This window comes from Myotis daubentonii, chromosome X (assembly GCF_963259705.1).
Source record: "Myotis daubentonii chromosome X, mMyoDau2.1, whole genome shotgun sequence".
Taxonomy (NCBI): domain Eukaryota; kingdom Metazoa; phylum Chordata; class Mammalia; order Chiroptera; family Vespertilionidae; genus Myotis; species Myotis daubentonii.
This window is the reverse complement of record NC_081861.1, coordinates 98,715,938-98,729,604: the sequence shown is the minus strand read 5'-3', so window position 1 is coordinate 98,729,604 and position 13,667 is coordinate 98,715,938. Positions and strand designations below refer to the sequence as shown.

At 43.0% G+C, this 13,667-nt stretch overlaps 1 protein-coding gene across 6 annotated transcripts in view; it reads right to left on the bottom strand.

Moving 5' to 3' along the window:
- Positions 1 to 1,623: 1,623 nt before the first annotated feature.
- The window catches only part of LAS1L (LAS1 like ribosome biogenesis factor), a 33,061-nt gene continuing 21,017 nt past the window's right edge, over positions 1,624 to 13,667 (bottom strand). For 4 of the 6 annotated variants that reach the window (XM_059679610.1, XM_059679606.1, XM_059679611.1 and 1 more), the window contains 2 exons: positions 11,052 to 11,202; positions 8,060 to 8,347 (listed from right to left, as the gene is read on the bottom strand). In XM_059679610.1, coding sequence (XP_059535593.1) covers positions 8,233 to 8,347; positions 11,052 to 11,202 — 266 coding nt within the window. In that variant the 3' untranslated portion in view covers positions 8,060 to 8,232. Of the gene's footprint in view, positions 7,851 to 8,059; positions 8,448 to 11,051; positions 11,203 to 13,667 lie in introns of those variants that run through there. The other 2 variants (XM_059679607.1, XM_059679609.1) reach the window with 2 other exon arrangements.

Below are 13,667 nucleotides of genomic sequence, written 5' to 3'. Positions count from 1 at the left end.
GATTGCTGCCATCTTCTGCAGAATAGCTGATTGATAAGCTCAAGTTTCAAGCATAGTAAGTGTGTTCTAGACAAGCACAAAAGAGTTTGACCAGGGCTAAGGAATTTACTACCAGAAAGATGGCCAAACTCATGTGGCATTAAATGATGAACACAAAAGCTGCACTCAAGAAGGGTCTAATGGATGAGCTTTGGACTTCTGATCTATGCAGTATTCAACATCACAGAATAAAATGTAATGGAGGACAGTGCACAGCCATGTAATCCACTTTCTCCTACTGTCCACTCTTTGGGCAATGAAGTTGAACATTGGTGGAGCAGAATTTCTTTAAGAAACACAACCAGGGGATTTTCTAGATAGAAAAAGTAGCTTCCAAAAGGGATGCTACATCTTTTCTAATATCTGGCTCAGTTATGCACTTCAAATACATGTCAAGAGAGCAAACTTGCCCTTAGATAATTCTTAGATGCATTACTAAAGAAGGCAGGACTTTGGGTTGAGTGGCATCATTTGCACAATTTGTTATCTTGCTCAGGGTGGGAACCTTTATAGCTAAATGCCTCTAAAAGAGGCATTTTTAGTTTTTCTTTTTTTAAAGCTGCACTAAATGAACCCCCTTTTTGAATCTATTGTATAGTTCAGCATTTTGAACCATGACTAGCTCACTATTTCATGAGCTGGATCTTAATAATTTCTATGGTCGTTTTTTCATAAAAGTTAAGAAGGCCTGGCCTTGGCCTTTTGTTTCTTCATGAGAAGGTGTGACACTGCCTATAAATGTTTCTTACTCTGAAACACTCTGAATGTGAGGCTGTAGTCAGGGTTGTTTCTGGTGGTTTGATAATGGCTTGCATGCTCTTTATTGGCTTTCCATAACTGTCCTAGTTGATCAAAAATGTATAAACCAGTGTTTCCCTTCTGTTAACCATAGCTTCACATTCATGTCCTACCCTCTGATTTTTCCATTCCCCAGCATATTGAGATGTAAAAGTATTTTCTGCCATGTAGGTCCATAGAGAGTAACAGCTGCCACTGAAGTGCTTCCTATTTCACACAACCACCATTTCATACTTTCAACTTCTTGCACCTTCTAAATCTGTCCTGTCTAAATCAGGGTATTTGACAATTTTAGAGGACTCTATTGCCTTTGTGCCAGTAAATTCATCTTCCTACCAAAATCATCAATGGCACCACAGTGTCCACTACCTGCACAATTTACCAGGAAGCACAAGATTAATCTTGTCAGCTGCAATTCATCTTGAACATGTTCATGTTTAGTAATAAAAAAAAGTATTAGCTCCTCCCAATGCAGGAAAAATTTTTAAGGCAGAATATGTATTTATTTCCTAAAAACAATTGTCATTCTCTTCTCATAAAATGTGTATGAACCAAAGCTGCTAGGAGCAATGCCTAAAATAACCAGAAATGACCTTTTGTTGATACAAATTGTATCTCTTTTTTTCCTGATTGTATAGTAACACATGTACAAAACTCATCTTAAACTAGGTTTGGTACTGACTTTCACCATGATGTTTGTGGCACTGTGTGTCACAGGGAAGTAGCCCAGGAGACATGAGAGAGCTTTTATTTCCAAAGGGCAGTAGTAGTTCATAGACAAAGACAGTTTTTCAAGGCCTCTTTATTACTATGTGCACATTGTATATACAGTTTCAAGCATTATATTGCAATAAATTCTCCTTAGCCTATTAAATTTAATATGTCCTTGCAAAAGGAATTTCGTATACCAAGTGTCAGTATTAGTGAATCATTTGCAAGAATTGGTAAGTAGAGCTATACAATTATGAATGCATAAATCCAGCTTGTTTCTTAGTGACGTTATTAGAGAAACATTTTCTTTACATTGAGGCCTACACACTTCTTGACTTTTCCATTGTGTCTGTAATTATAAAACAGCAAATTCAAAGAAGCATTGGAACCCCCTTGGCTTCCTTGATAATGAAATCAAGCTTCCTTCATGGACCTAAGTGGGTGTGCTTCAGGATATTTACCTCAAAGCACTCAGCAGGGGTTACTGCACAGTGTTTTGTGTGGTTTTCAAGCAGTAGTACATTTTGCAAGAGGTGCTTTGCAATTTTAATTCTTCCTCTGAGTTTCTGAACTCATGGAAAGTCTACGCTTGTTTAGACCTTAGATTTTGTAGATTTTGTTGTTGTTGTTATGTTTTATTTCAACCTGAGGAAGTGTGACTCTGGAGTGGCATGTTCAATCCAGGGAACCTTTTCAAAGGTAGCATACAGCCACTACACTCTCTCTTAAGGTGTAAGGTATGGAAGGGAGAATGACAGATGCCTTATGGAAATGGCCTACAAACTTTTCTTCTAAGTAATTATTTCTGTCCCTCTCTCTCTCCCTCTCTCTGCTAGTTTCCAGGAGAATACTTCTAAATCCCACTTTTTCTATTTTAGAATAAATTGTCTTTATACAATATTCAAACATTGATACCATTAACCTTTGACACTGGGTTTTCTTCTAATATAAAAAAATTTGAGATACCATTCTATTTATGCTATACAAATGCCCCTTTTGAGGGCCAATTTCTTTCTTCTTTCTTTCCCTTTCTTTCTTTCTTTCTTTCTTTCTTTCTTTCTTTCTTTCTTTCTTTCTTTCTTTCTTTCTTTCTGGAGGATATGTTTTTATTAATTTGAGAGATAGAGAGATAGATAGATGAGAGAGAGAGAGAGAGAGAGAGAGAGAGAGAGAGAGAGAGAGAGAGAGAGAGAAATATTGATGTGAGAGAGAAACATCTATTCGTTGCCTCCCGTACATGCCCCGGCCGGGGCTCAAAACTGCAACCTGGGTATGTGTCCTGACCGGGAATCAAACCCATGACCCTTTGGGGCACAGGGAGATGCTCCAACCAACTGAGCCACACTGGCCAGGGCTGAGGGCCAATTTTAATACACTTTGTTTTACTCTGTGAACCAGGTCTGGAACTACACAGGGAAAGTAATGTTAAGCTGTCCAAAGAGTCCTGCTCAGGTCTCCTGCTAACCCTTCTCTGCCTTCCCCTAGTTTGCTTCTCCTCAGTTCTGACACTGAGGAGTATATAGTCTTCAAATGAAATGACGTTAGTTCTCATTGTAAACCAAACCAGTATATTTTGGGAACCTGCTTGTCTAAAGTAGTCAATGCCTTTGAAAAGACTCAGAATGTTCACTATCTATTATATTGTAGCTAGCTATATATATAGGCAGATTGACTATTTTCCATCCTGGTTTGTGAATCATTGAGCTATAGTAGTTTGCTTTATCTATTTGTAGGATTAAACAATACTGTTTAATGGTTGTAAACTTTTATAAAATCTCTTTGGGTTTTTTGTTTGACCCAAACACAATGTAAGTCTCAATGACAAAATATACAAAGCTAACCAGAGGTGAGTGAAAACATATTCTACCCCATTTTGTCTGACTCTATAATGCATGTGCAATGCTTTGCAATATGTACTTACTAGCATGAATGTCTATGACTATGAGGTTTTAATTTGTTTTGCCTATAATAGTGATGGAAAATGGTGTATACTTGACAACAATGAACTGTAACTACACTTATTTACTGCATAAACTATTTGTCTACTAACCAGTAATGGCTTTGTTTCTTTAAGAACAACACCAAAAGTCATACCACACCTACATATATACACACTCTGGTTTGCTCCTAAAATGATTAAATTTCTGTCCTTGGAACTGGCATCTTGACATAAGGTATAAGGAGGGGGATCTTCCCAAATGAGTTCAACTGAATTTTATCACAGTAGCAGTTTTTGTCTACTAACACAGCTCTAAATGCTAGTCAACTGGAGATTCCCTCAGGCTTGAGTGGGGCAAGGCATCCACTGGTGGTTCAGAACAAGGTGGAGAACTCAGATTTGAGGCTTATTTCTGTAAAGAACCTATAGTTTATCCCCTGAATAGCCTCAGTGTCACAGAGGCATCATCTGCTGGGCCTTAGAGCTAGAAGCCTCCTGGCACTCTATACTTCACAGAAAAGTCACTCGGGGAGTACTCAGCAGCATCAACTCTATCAGGTTATAGGTGTGGGAACTGAGATTCCAAAAAATGAAGTAATTTGACCAAAGCTGAACAGGGAGTTAGTGGCAAAGCCATGAATGAAACCCTGACCTCATTGCTCCAGGCCAGTGAGCCCTTTATCACAGGGGTGTCTGCTCTTCCCTCAGTCCTCTCTGGAGCCTCCTACTCAGTCCATTCCTGACACTCCAGGCCAGTCTCATTATAAAGGCAGAGGTGGCCACAGCTGCAGAGCTCAGCCTAGAAGCCTTTGGGAGGGGCTATTCGTGAATCTGAGAATATCTTTTCTTTTTTCTTTCATCATCTTTCTTGAGATTAAGAGTGCTCATCTCTCCCCACCCTCTTCCTCTCTGTGTCCTTCCCCTTGCTGCCTTCTCACACATTTCTCAGGCATACTTATGGCAAGGTCTTACCGAGTACCAAATAGGGGCCTGGCCTATACTGGGCTAGAGAGAAATGAAGAGGAGGAAACAGTTCCTGTTTTCTGGAACTTGCGCTCTATTGAGGGAATGAAGTACACTTAGAGTAATAAATGAATAAAGACTTTCATTGTTATAGGATTGTACACCTGAAACTTATATAATGTCATTAACTGATGTTATCCTAATACATTTAATTTTTTATTGATGAGAGATTTGTTGTTCCACTTATTTATGCATTCATTGGCTGATTCTTGTATGTGCCCAGACAAGGGATCAAACCTGCAACCTTGGTTTATGGAACGATGCTCTAACCAACTGAGTTACTTGGCCAGGGCTAATACATTTAATTTTCTAAAAAAAAGACTTTCTTGGAGGGCAGTAGCAGCATGAGGGTAGGGGAAGTAATAAAAATAGAATTTCAGGAAGGAACAATTCAGTGTTCAATGCCTCTCCCTAATCATAGGTGGAAAATCAACTAGTCTGACCATAACCCATTGTATGTAGCTTACCTCTCTGGACTCAGGACCTACATTTTCTTCACATAACGCATGTTCCAATCATCCTGAACCCTTCACAGGTGCCCCAACATGCCATGCTCTTTCTTATCCCCTCCAGACTTTTGCCTTCTTTCTAATCCTTGTTGTGACTAGTACTCTATTGACTTTGAAGACACACTGCTAACATCAACTCCTCTATTAAGCTGTCCCACCTCCTTGTCCAAATATTGTTAGTCCTCCCTCCAGTGGGCCTTGCAAGTATCTTGAACAATACCTCTATTTTAGTACATGTCACTCTGTTATAATTGTGTTGGCACAGCAGACTCCCCCACAAAACAGGAAGTTCCTTGGGGGCAGGAATCATGAAAGAGTGAATCTCAATTAGTGTTGTTAAATAATATAATCTATGCTCCCTTTCCTTGACTCCCAACTCTGTTCCCTGTTAAATGTGTGTAGCTGAAAGACTTTCTAACCAATCTCTAGTCAGAAGGAAGAGGTCCAAGGACATTGGGCTAATGTCCTTCCTGGCTGGTCCTTCCCCACCCACCCCCCACTCAACCCCATCCCTGCTATCTGAAGCAGCCCACCCAGGAACCTGGCTCCACAAATCCCAGGTTTTAGGAGGATTTCAGCCAACAATGACCCTTGCCTCTTACTCTCCTTTGACCTGGACTAAAAATGAGCTCAGATAGCCTGCCCCTCATCTTTAGGTCAGTCTTTGAAGGCCAGGAGAAAGCACTTTGTCCAAGGATATATGAAGACCTGAGTCCTGAGATCAAGACCCACCAACTCTGGTATGAATATATATCATTCATATATACAAAGCTTTATATCATAAGCTTTATAGAGCACTTTCATGTTATCTTTTTTGATCCTTGCAACAAGCCTATGAGGCAAACAGTATTCTCCTTCTACATATGAAGAAACTGTAGCATTATTTGCCCCGGGTTGTTCTCATTAAGTGATAGAACTTGCCTGGAACATAGGTCTTTGGGTAGCTTTCTACTCAGTGCATCTCAAACTTTACCATGCATCAGAATCATGTGAAGGGCTTGTTAAACTAGATTGCTGCCCATCTCAACCTTTCTGATTCTGGTTAGAAGTGGGGTTAAACATTTGTATTTCTAACAAGTACCCAGGTGATGCTGATTTTGCAAGAAATGTGGATCTATACCAAGCTATTAAATTGTTCTGTGCCCTTAGGCTAATTCCTTCCCTTTTTGTCTGCCTCAGTGTCTCAATGCCTAAAATGAGGGGTCTAGATTAAAACTATGATCTCCAGGCCCTGGCCAGGTAGCTCAGTTGGTTAGAGCTTTATCTCAATACACCAAGTTTGTGGGTCCAATACCCAGTCAGGGCCCATACAAGAATCAACCAATGAATGCATAAATAAGTGGAAAACAAATCGATGTCTCTCTATCTCAATGCATAAATTAGTAGAACAACAAACTGATGTTTCTCTCTCTCTCAAATCAGTAAAGGAAAAAAACTGATTTCCCAACTTTTTAGCCACCAAACCCATTTTACAAAAAATTTAAAAATCCTATGTAGAATACCAATACATACATAGTAGATAAAATTCAGGCTGCTTTAGAGAAGTGGTGGAGGGAAACCAAGAACTTGCAGCACCACCTTCTCGTGGAGCAGGTGCTGAGCTATCTCCCAGAGTACTTTTGCAAGTCTCTTGACCAGATATGGCCTAGATGCTTGAGGGCTCCTGCAGCTCTGACATTTCAGGATGCAAAAAGACAGCATTTGTCATTGTGGCAGGAGAGGGAAGATTAAGAGAAAAACTGACAGTAATCAGTGCAGGAGACTGCTTGGCCCGTGCTTAATGCTTAGGTCCACACAGCACAGGAAATCTTAACCCCGTTGGGCTGCTGACCTCATGGACCCCTTTAATAATTGGATTCGATCTGTGGACCAGCCCTAGAAAAATTATATACACATAGCCACAGAGACATTCAGGATATCCTTTAAAAGGTGTTGAGCAGTCCCTAGAGGTCCTAACTCAAGTTAAAACCCTTGACAGAAGGCTCTAGCATAACATTTTCATTAAATTCCTCCTTGGCATTTTTTAAATTGATTTCATAGAGGAAAGGAGGAGAAAGAAAGAAACATCACTGATGAGAGAGAATCATTGATTGGCTGCCTCCTGCACGCCCCCCACTGGGGATTGAGCCCGCAACCGGGTGTGTGCCCATGACTAGAATCAAACCTGGGACCCTGCAGTCCGCAGGCCAACACTCTAACCACTGAGTCAAACCAGCTAGGGTCCTCCTTGGCATTTTCATAGCATAATCCTTCTCCATTGTTCCTTGGCTCAGCCACTTCTTGGACCAGCTTCTTGACTGGAGAGTTGCCTGGTTCTGTCCCTTGCTCCCCTCCTCAGGGCCCAAACTTGGCCCCACAGAGACGCTCACTGTCTCACACAGTTAATTACTCTCCCCAGACTTGGGGCAGGAGATACTATAGCTAGACTTGACCTCAGTCAACCACCACCCTGGAAATTTCACCCTGAGAAAAACTTGGGGTAGCATACCACAATCCCTTATGGCACTTATTGGTGACTGTTCTTTCTTACTGGGAAGAGGGCTCTAAGGAGTGAGAACATGGTTTATCCATCCCTGTCTCTCAGTGCTCACCACAAGGAAGTTCATTCCATATTTTCTAGGCCAAAGGAGTGAGAAAGTAACGAAAAAAGGTTACTCTCACTTTTAACTGCTGTTTGGTCCCCAGTGAGGGCAGGCAGGGAAATGAGTCAGAAGCCTGCTGGGTAACATCAGTAAGGTTGGGTCTTCCTGCTGTCTGGGAGGTTCTGAGCAGATTTCCCTGATGCTGGCTGGCCTGTATGTCCAGCAATGCCTCTCTTCTGGGGCCTACAACTGAGAGCAAAAATGATTTGAGTCAGGAAGAAGGTATGAATGGAACCTTGTGATAGAAACAATCAGGGGTGATGAGTCCAAGGGGCCCCAGGACCCAGCTCCTGCTCAAAGCCCCATTATGATCCCGCTTTCTCTGGAGCCCACAGAATAAAGGGAAAACTATATTGGTCTGCCCAAGCACATATCTCTCATCTCATAAACACCAAAACAACAGTTGCCTGTTTATTGTTTTTCAAAAGACAACAAAAACAATCAAAATGACATTGTGGTAAACGCTGAGCTGATGTGGCTGCCAAAGACTGTCTCCCAGGTTGTTTCATGGAACATCAGGTGCACTGAGGGGTGGGCTCCTGCCCCAACAGAGGTGGTACTCGGGTGGACATCAGAAGAGCTGCAGACCAGTTTTGAGCCTGTGCAGCTGACCTTGGCTCCAGAGAAGGCCCTCCAAGTTGTTGCTGCCGTTGCTACTACCGATGCCACAGCTCAGGCCCAGGGTGCTACGAAGAGGTAGCACAGTCAGGGAAGGAGGCAGCTCTAGGCTCTAGAAGGCCTAAGGGTGCTTGATTGTGTATCTATGGGAGTGGCCCACCATCCTGACTGAATTTACAAAGAAGAGACTAGAGCAAATCTAAACCACTTCAGATAACCCCCAGAAGTGGCTCTGTCCTCCCCTCACTTGAGGAAGGGGAGGAACAGAACTTTTCAAGTGAAATTTTATGCAGAGCCCCAGTATATAAACCAGACTAAAGCAGAGATATTTGGGTTGAGGTAGGATGGGGGACCAGCACTACCCCACCCACAGGAAGATATTAAAAGTGCCTACCATAACAGGCCTCTTCCAAGGCTCTACAGCTTGGAGGCCCAGAGAACCCTAGGCTGGATCCCTCCCACCCCAACAGCTAATTAAGGGGCCCAAGGCCAGGTATAAGCTATAGGACTAGGCCCAGCTCCCAAGCCAGGATTTTAACATTGCTTTAGGGAGATACTGCACCCTCCCCTTCCCTGGCCCTGCTCAGAAACTCTGGCTTCCCCTGCTTCCTGCAGGTCAAAGGACCTTCCAGGTAGATGAGGACAGCTGAGAGCAAAGCCATCATCCTCTCCTCAGGCAGATCCATGGTTACACTAGAGCATCTAAAAAAAAGTTACAGATGATTTAGTCCCATCCCCGCCCATTACCCACCAATTTACAGACAAGGGAATTGAGGCCCAGAAATGAAAAGGGACTTGCCTAAGCCACAAAGCCTTGGGGAAAACCTGGTACAATGGAAGAAGCCTCCCTACTATAGGGGGTGTGGGAGCTGGCCCAAATTAGCTCCCTTCTGGAATTAGTTCTACCTTCCCACACTTCACCTTTAGTACCCTGGTGTTCATCAAGCCAGTATTACCCAAGGGGAGAGGAGATCTCTCTCCGACGTGTGGACCCCACTCTCAGCTACACACTATGTGGCTTCCCCAGCTGCCTCCTCCACTCTCTCCAAGTAGCCTGCTATCTCCTAGCCTCGGACAGTGAGTTCATGACACTGCCTTGGGCCTGGCTGGCTGCTGGCCTCTGAGTTCTATAGCCCTCTCCCCAAATGTCTAGAGGAAGAGGGGTTCATCTCCCAGGGAGTGGGCAGGCAGCACAAAAATAGACTCTTAGTTTCAGGGGCCCACAAAGGTCTCTCTCTGGTACTCACAGGAATCCCCCAGTCACAATGGCCCTGCATTCTGGAATATACAAGCCCATGGGATGGGCTTCTTTGTGTGACCACCAGCAGAGCCCCTCAGTAAGGGCTGCGTGTTCCTGCCTCCCTGATGACCCAAGAGTTCCCACACCTGTGATACAGAGGTGAGTCTCGAGGGAGAACATGAAGCTCTGTGCAGGCCTTGCTACCAAGATGCCTTTACAGTGTGGGAAGGTCTACTGATTACTCTGTGCACCTTCGGACAAATCCCTTCCCCTTTCTGGGCCTTAGTGTTCTCCTCAGAACATGAGGAAATTGGATTAGAGTATCCATTCTTGACCTTTTGGGAGTGGTTGACACTTTAGAGCAAGCATGTCAAACTCGTGGCCTGCAATGCAGCCCAAAACGAATATTTTTGTGGCCCAGCCAATATAACGTTATGTAAGAAACGTTTTAATAAAAATTTCGTAACTTAATTTTTACAATATCCTGTTATATATAATTATTAATAATGAACTACAATGTTTGTTAATGACTGATTACTATAATTATGTTGCATTCATTTCCTTTACATGCTTATGCGCAGGCTCACCATGTCTCTCGCTAATACTAGCAGCGAATATTTTAGCAGCTGATTGCCATGCCATTAGTCTTGTACTGACTTGTTTGGTGTGCGCAACAGGAAATATTTTGCTTTCAGAAAACAAGAGAAATATTAATGTTATGCTTTTTAATTTGTGCAGTTATTCAGTGTCTGTTAAGTTAATGTTCAAGAAAAAATACTTTTATTAAAATGTTATTTTATGTTAACAATTACTCAATTATTTCAGTCTTTGTATTCAGCATGTCTCTATCAAAATAAACCTATGTTTTGCCATAACCGGTTTGGCTCAGTGGATAGAGCATTGGCCTGCAGTCTGAAGGGTCCCAGGTTCGATTCCGGTCAAGGGCATGTACCTTAGTTGCAGGCACCTACCCAGTAGGGAGTGTGCAGGAGGCAGCTGATCAATGTTTCTAACTCTCTATCCCTCTCCCTTCCGCTCTGTAAAAAATCAATAAAATATAGTTTTAAAAAATAAATAAAAATAAATCAATTAACCTATGTTTCTATGAAAATTGAAGCTTTTGTTTTTTTGCAGCCCACATAAACTTAAACCTTGTTTATTTGGCTCGTGTAGCCTTTGAGTTTGACATGCTTGCTTTAGAGAATCTGCTGAAAGCTTCAGAGCTCTCTCCTCCCAAAATGCTCGTGTGTGCGCACACACGCACACATTTACATATGGACAAAAATTTGATGCAATCTGAGAGAGGAGCCAAGCCAGTTCTATGTGGCTGATTCACTGGCTCCCCTCACTGGGAGCTGGGAGCCCTTACAAGGGCCCAGGAAGAGACTGGAACTATACTTAATTCATTTAGGCCCTGACTGGGGACTGGTACCTTCCCACTCACCCCACTTTGTGTCTTCTCCCTCCCTTCTTCCTGTCTCCCGCTTGCAGGAGACAAAGGGGTGAGAAATCCTGCTGTTATGGACACTTACCCTATCTTGCATGTTGGAGGTTCCAGCCGCTGCTCTAGCACAGGCTGGTCCAAAAGATACATGGTGTCATAATTCTCCAGCATAAGCTCTGCTGGGTCCTCAGTCTGACCTGGCATTCGGCCGATGGGGAAGATGCCCCACTGCACATCTTCTATGGAGCAAAGGGAGGAGACAAGTGCAGGTTGATTAGTTAGTTCTCAGACTGGTGCACAGGCCTACCTCCCCAATCTACCCACCCATCTCAGTGAGTCCACTCAGCATAGGCTCTGTGTATCTCTAGCCTCATTCCTTTCTACATCACTTCTCCTGAGCTCCTCTCCACTTTAGCACCTCCCACCCCTTCCACACTCCCCCATACACCCTTTATGGTCCTTCTTCCTCTTTGTGTTCACACACACACACATCACCTCCACCGACCCCCGCCACTCACACAACATGCACATAACTACAGACACTTTTGTTCCTCTCCACTCTTCGCTTACGTCTGCAGGAATGTCCCTACACACAACATCTTCAGATCTGGCTATATCACTATGTAAACCTCTCATCCTCACCCCTATTTCCACACACACACAAATCCTGGAATCTAGATGCCCCAGAATTTCCGCCACATCTCCTCCCCAAACCCACAGACACCTCAGAGCATCTGAATGATCTGGATTTCCTACATATGTACACACAAACTCGCTGACCTGCTTGAAGGCCACACCACTTCTTAGGCCTTGCCTTGTGACATTTACACACCACCTCAGCATGGACTCCCTCTCAGAGATATTATGCTCCCCCTGCTCCCTGCAAGATCTTACTTCCCCCAGCTGCACACACAAAGAACACCCCGTCTCTAGGGAAGGGCTGTCTCACTGCATATCCCAGCCCCCACCACCACCTAAGTACACACAAATACCCAGACCAAGTCCTCTGTTCAACAAATGTTCTGTTTCACTCCCTGCCTCCTACACCTCTCATGCACAGGCACACAACCCAGAATATTTTTAAAAAGATTTTTTATAGGTTTTTATTGATTTTAGAAAGAGGAAGGGAGAGGGAGAGATAGAAACATTGATGAGAAACATTGATTGGCTGCCTCCTGCACGCCCCCAGTCTGCAACCCTGGGAATCGAACCATGTCCTCCTGGTTCATAGGTCAACACTCAACCACTTAGCCACACCTGCCGGGCACAACCCAAAAATCTTTTTTTAAAAATATATTTTATTGAGTTTTTACAGAGAGGAAAGGAGAGAGATAGAGAGTTAGAAACATCGATGAGAGAGAAACATCGACCAGCTGCCTCCTGAGCACTCCCCACTGGGGATGTGCCCGCAACCAAGGTACATGCCCTTGACCGGAATCGAACCTGGAACCTTTCAGTCCGCAGGCCGACGCTCTATCCACTGAGCCAAACCAGTTTCAGCCCAAAAATCTTAATGTCACTGCATCCCCACATGTGTATGCACATAGAACAAGCAATGGCAAAAGTGAGAGGGAAAAGTTTTAATGTTCTAGCCTTTCCATGTTCACAAACTATTACTTACCTCCCCTACCCCACATGCTCCACAGAAAATGGACTATGTCAGGCTCTCTCCACCCACTCTGCTCTATCACTTACATACCCTCTACATAATATTATACTAAATCCCTGTCCCCATCCTTATAAAGGGTGTCCCAAAATTCACGCAAGAAGTAATTTTGATAGAAAACACAGGTTTATAATTAAAAATTGTAAATTTTTTATTGATTCATAAAGTATACAGTATAGGGTTATGTATGGAATAGCAAACTGTATTATCATGTCGCGATAGCGAGCACCATTAACTGTTATTGCCTGAGCAGCCGCATTTTTGAAGAATGGTCCGATGATGCCTCCAGCCCAAAATCCGCACCTAACAGTGACACGTTGTGGATGCATTTGTTTCTCAACAATCACTCGTGGATTTTCTGAACCCCAAATGCGACAATTTTGTTGATTAACCAAGCCATCAAGATGAAAACGAGCCTCATCGCTGAAGATGATTTTGTTCGAAAAATCAGCATCCACTTGTTGTTGTTCCATAATCCATTCAACGAACGCTATTCGCTGTGCGTGGTCAGTGGGCTTCAGTTTTTGAGTCAATTGAACTTTTTAAGCATGAAGATGCAAATCTTTCATGAGAATACGCTGTAGAGAGCTTCTTGAAATGTCCAATTCTTGACCACAGTGCTGAATTTGATGTCCCTGGACTCTTAGCAACACTCTCAAAAACTGCTTCGATGCGGCTGCTCAGGCAATAACAGTTAATGGTGCTCGCTATCGCGACATGATAATCCATTTTGCTATTCTATACATAACCCAATACTGTATACTTTATGAATCAATAAAAAAATTACAATTTTTAATTATAAACCTGTGTTTTCTATCAAAATTACTTCTTGCGTGAATTTTGGGACACCCTTTATCAGTACATCCAGTGTTTTCAAGCGAAGCTTTTAATAGTGAGCTTCTCCAAGTAGATCCAGTTTCTGCCTTCTGGGTTTCCCTGGTACCCAAAGAATTTTCCCTGTCACAATGCTCCTAACATTCTGGAAAGTACCAACCCTGGACTAGCTTTTTCTAAAATTTATATTTTTATTGATTTTAG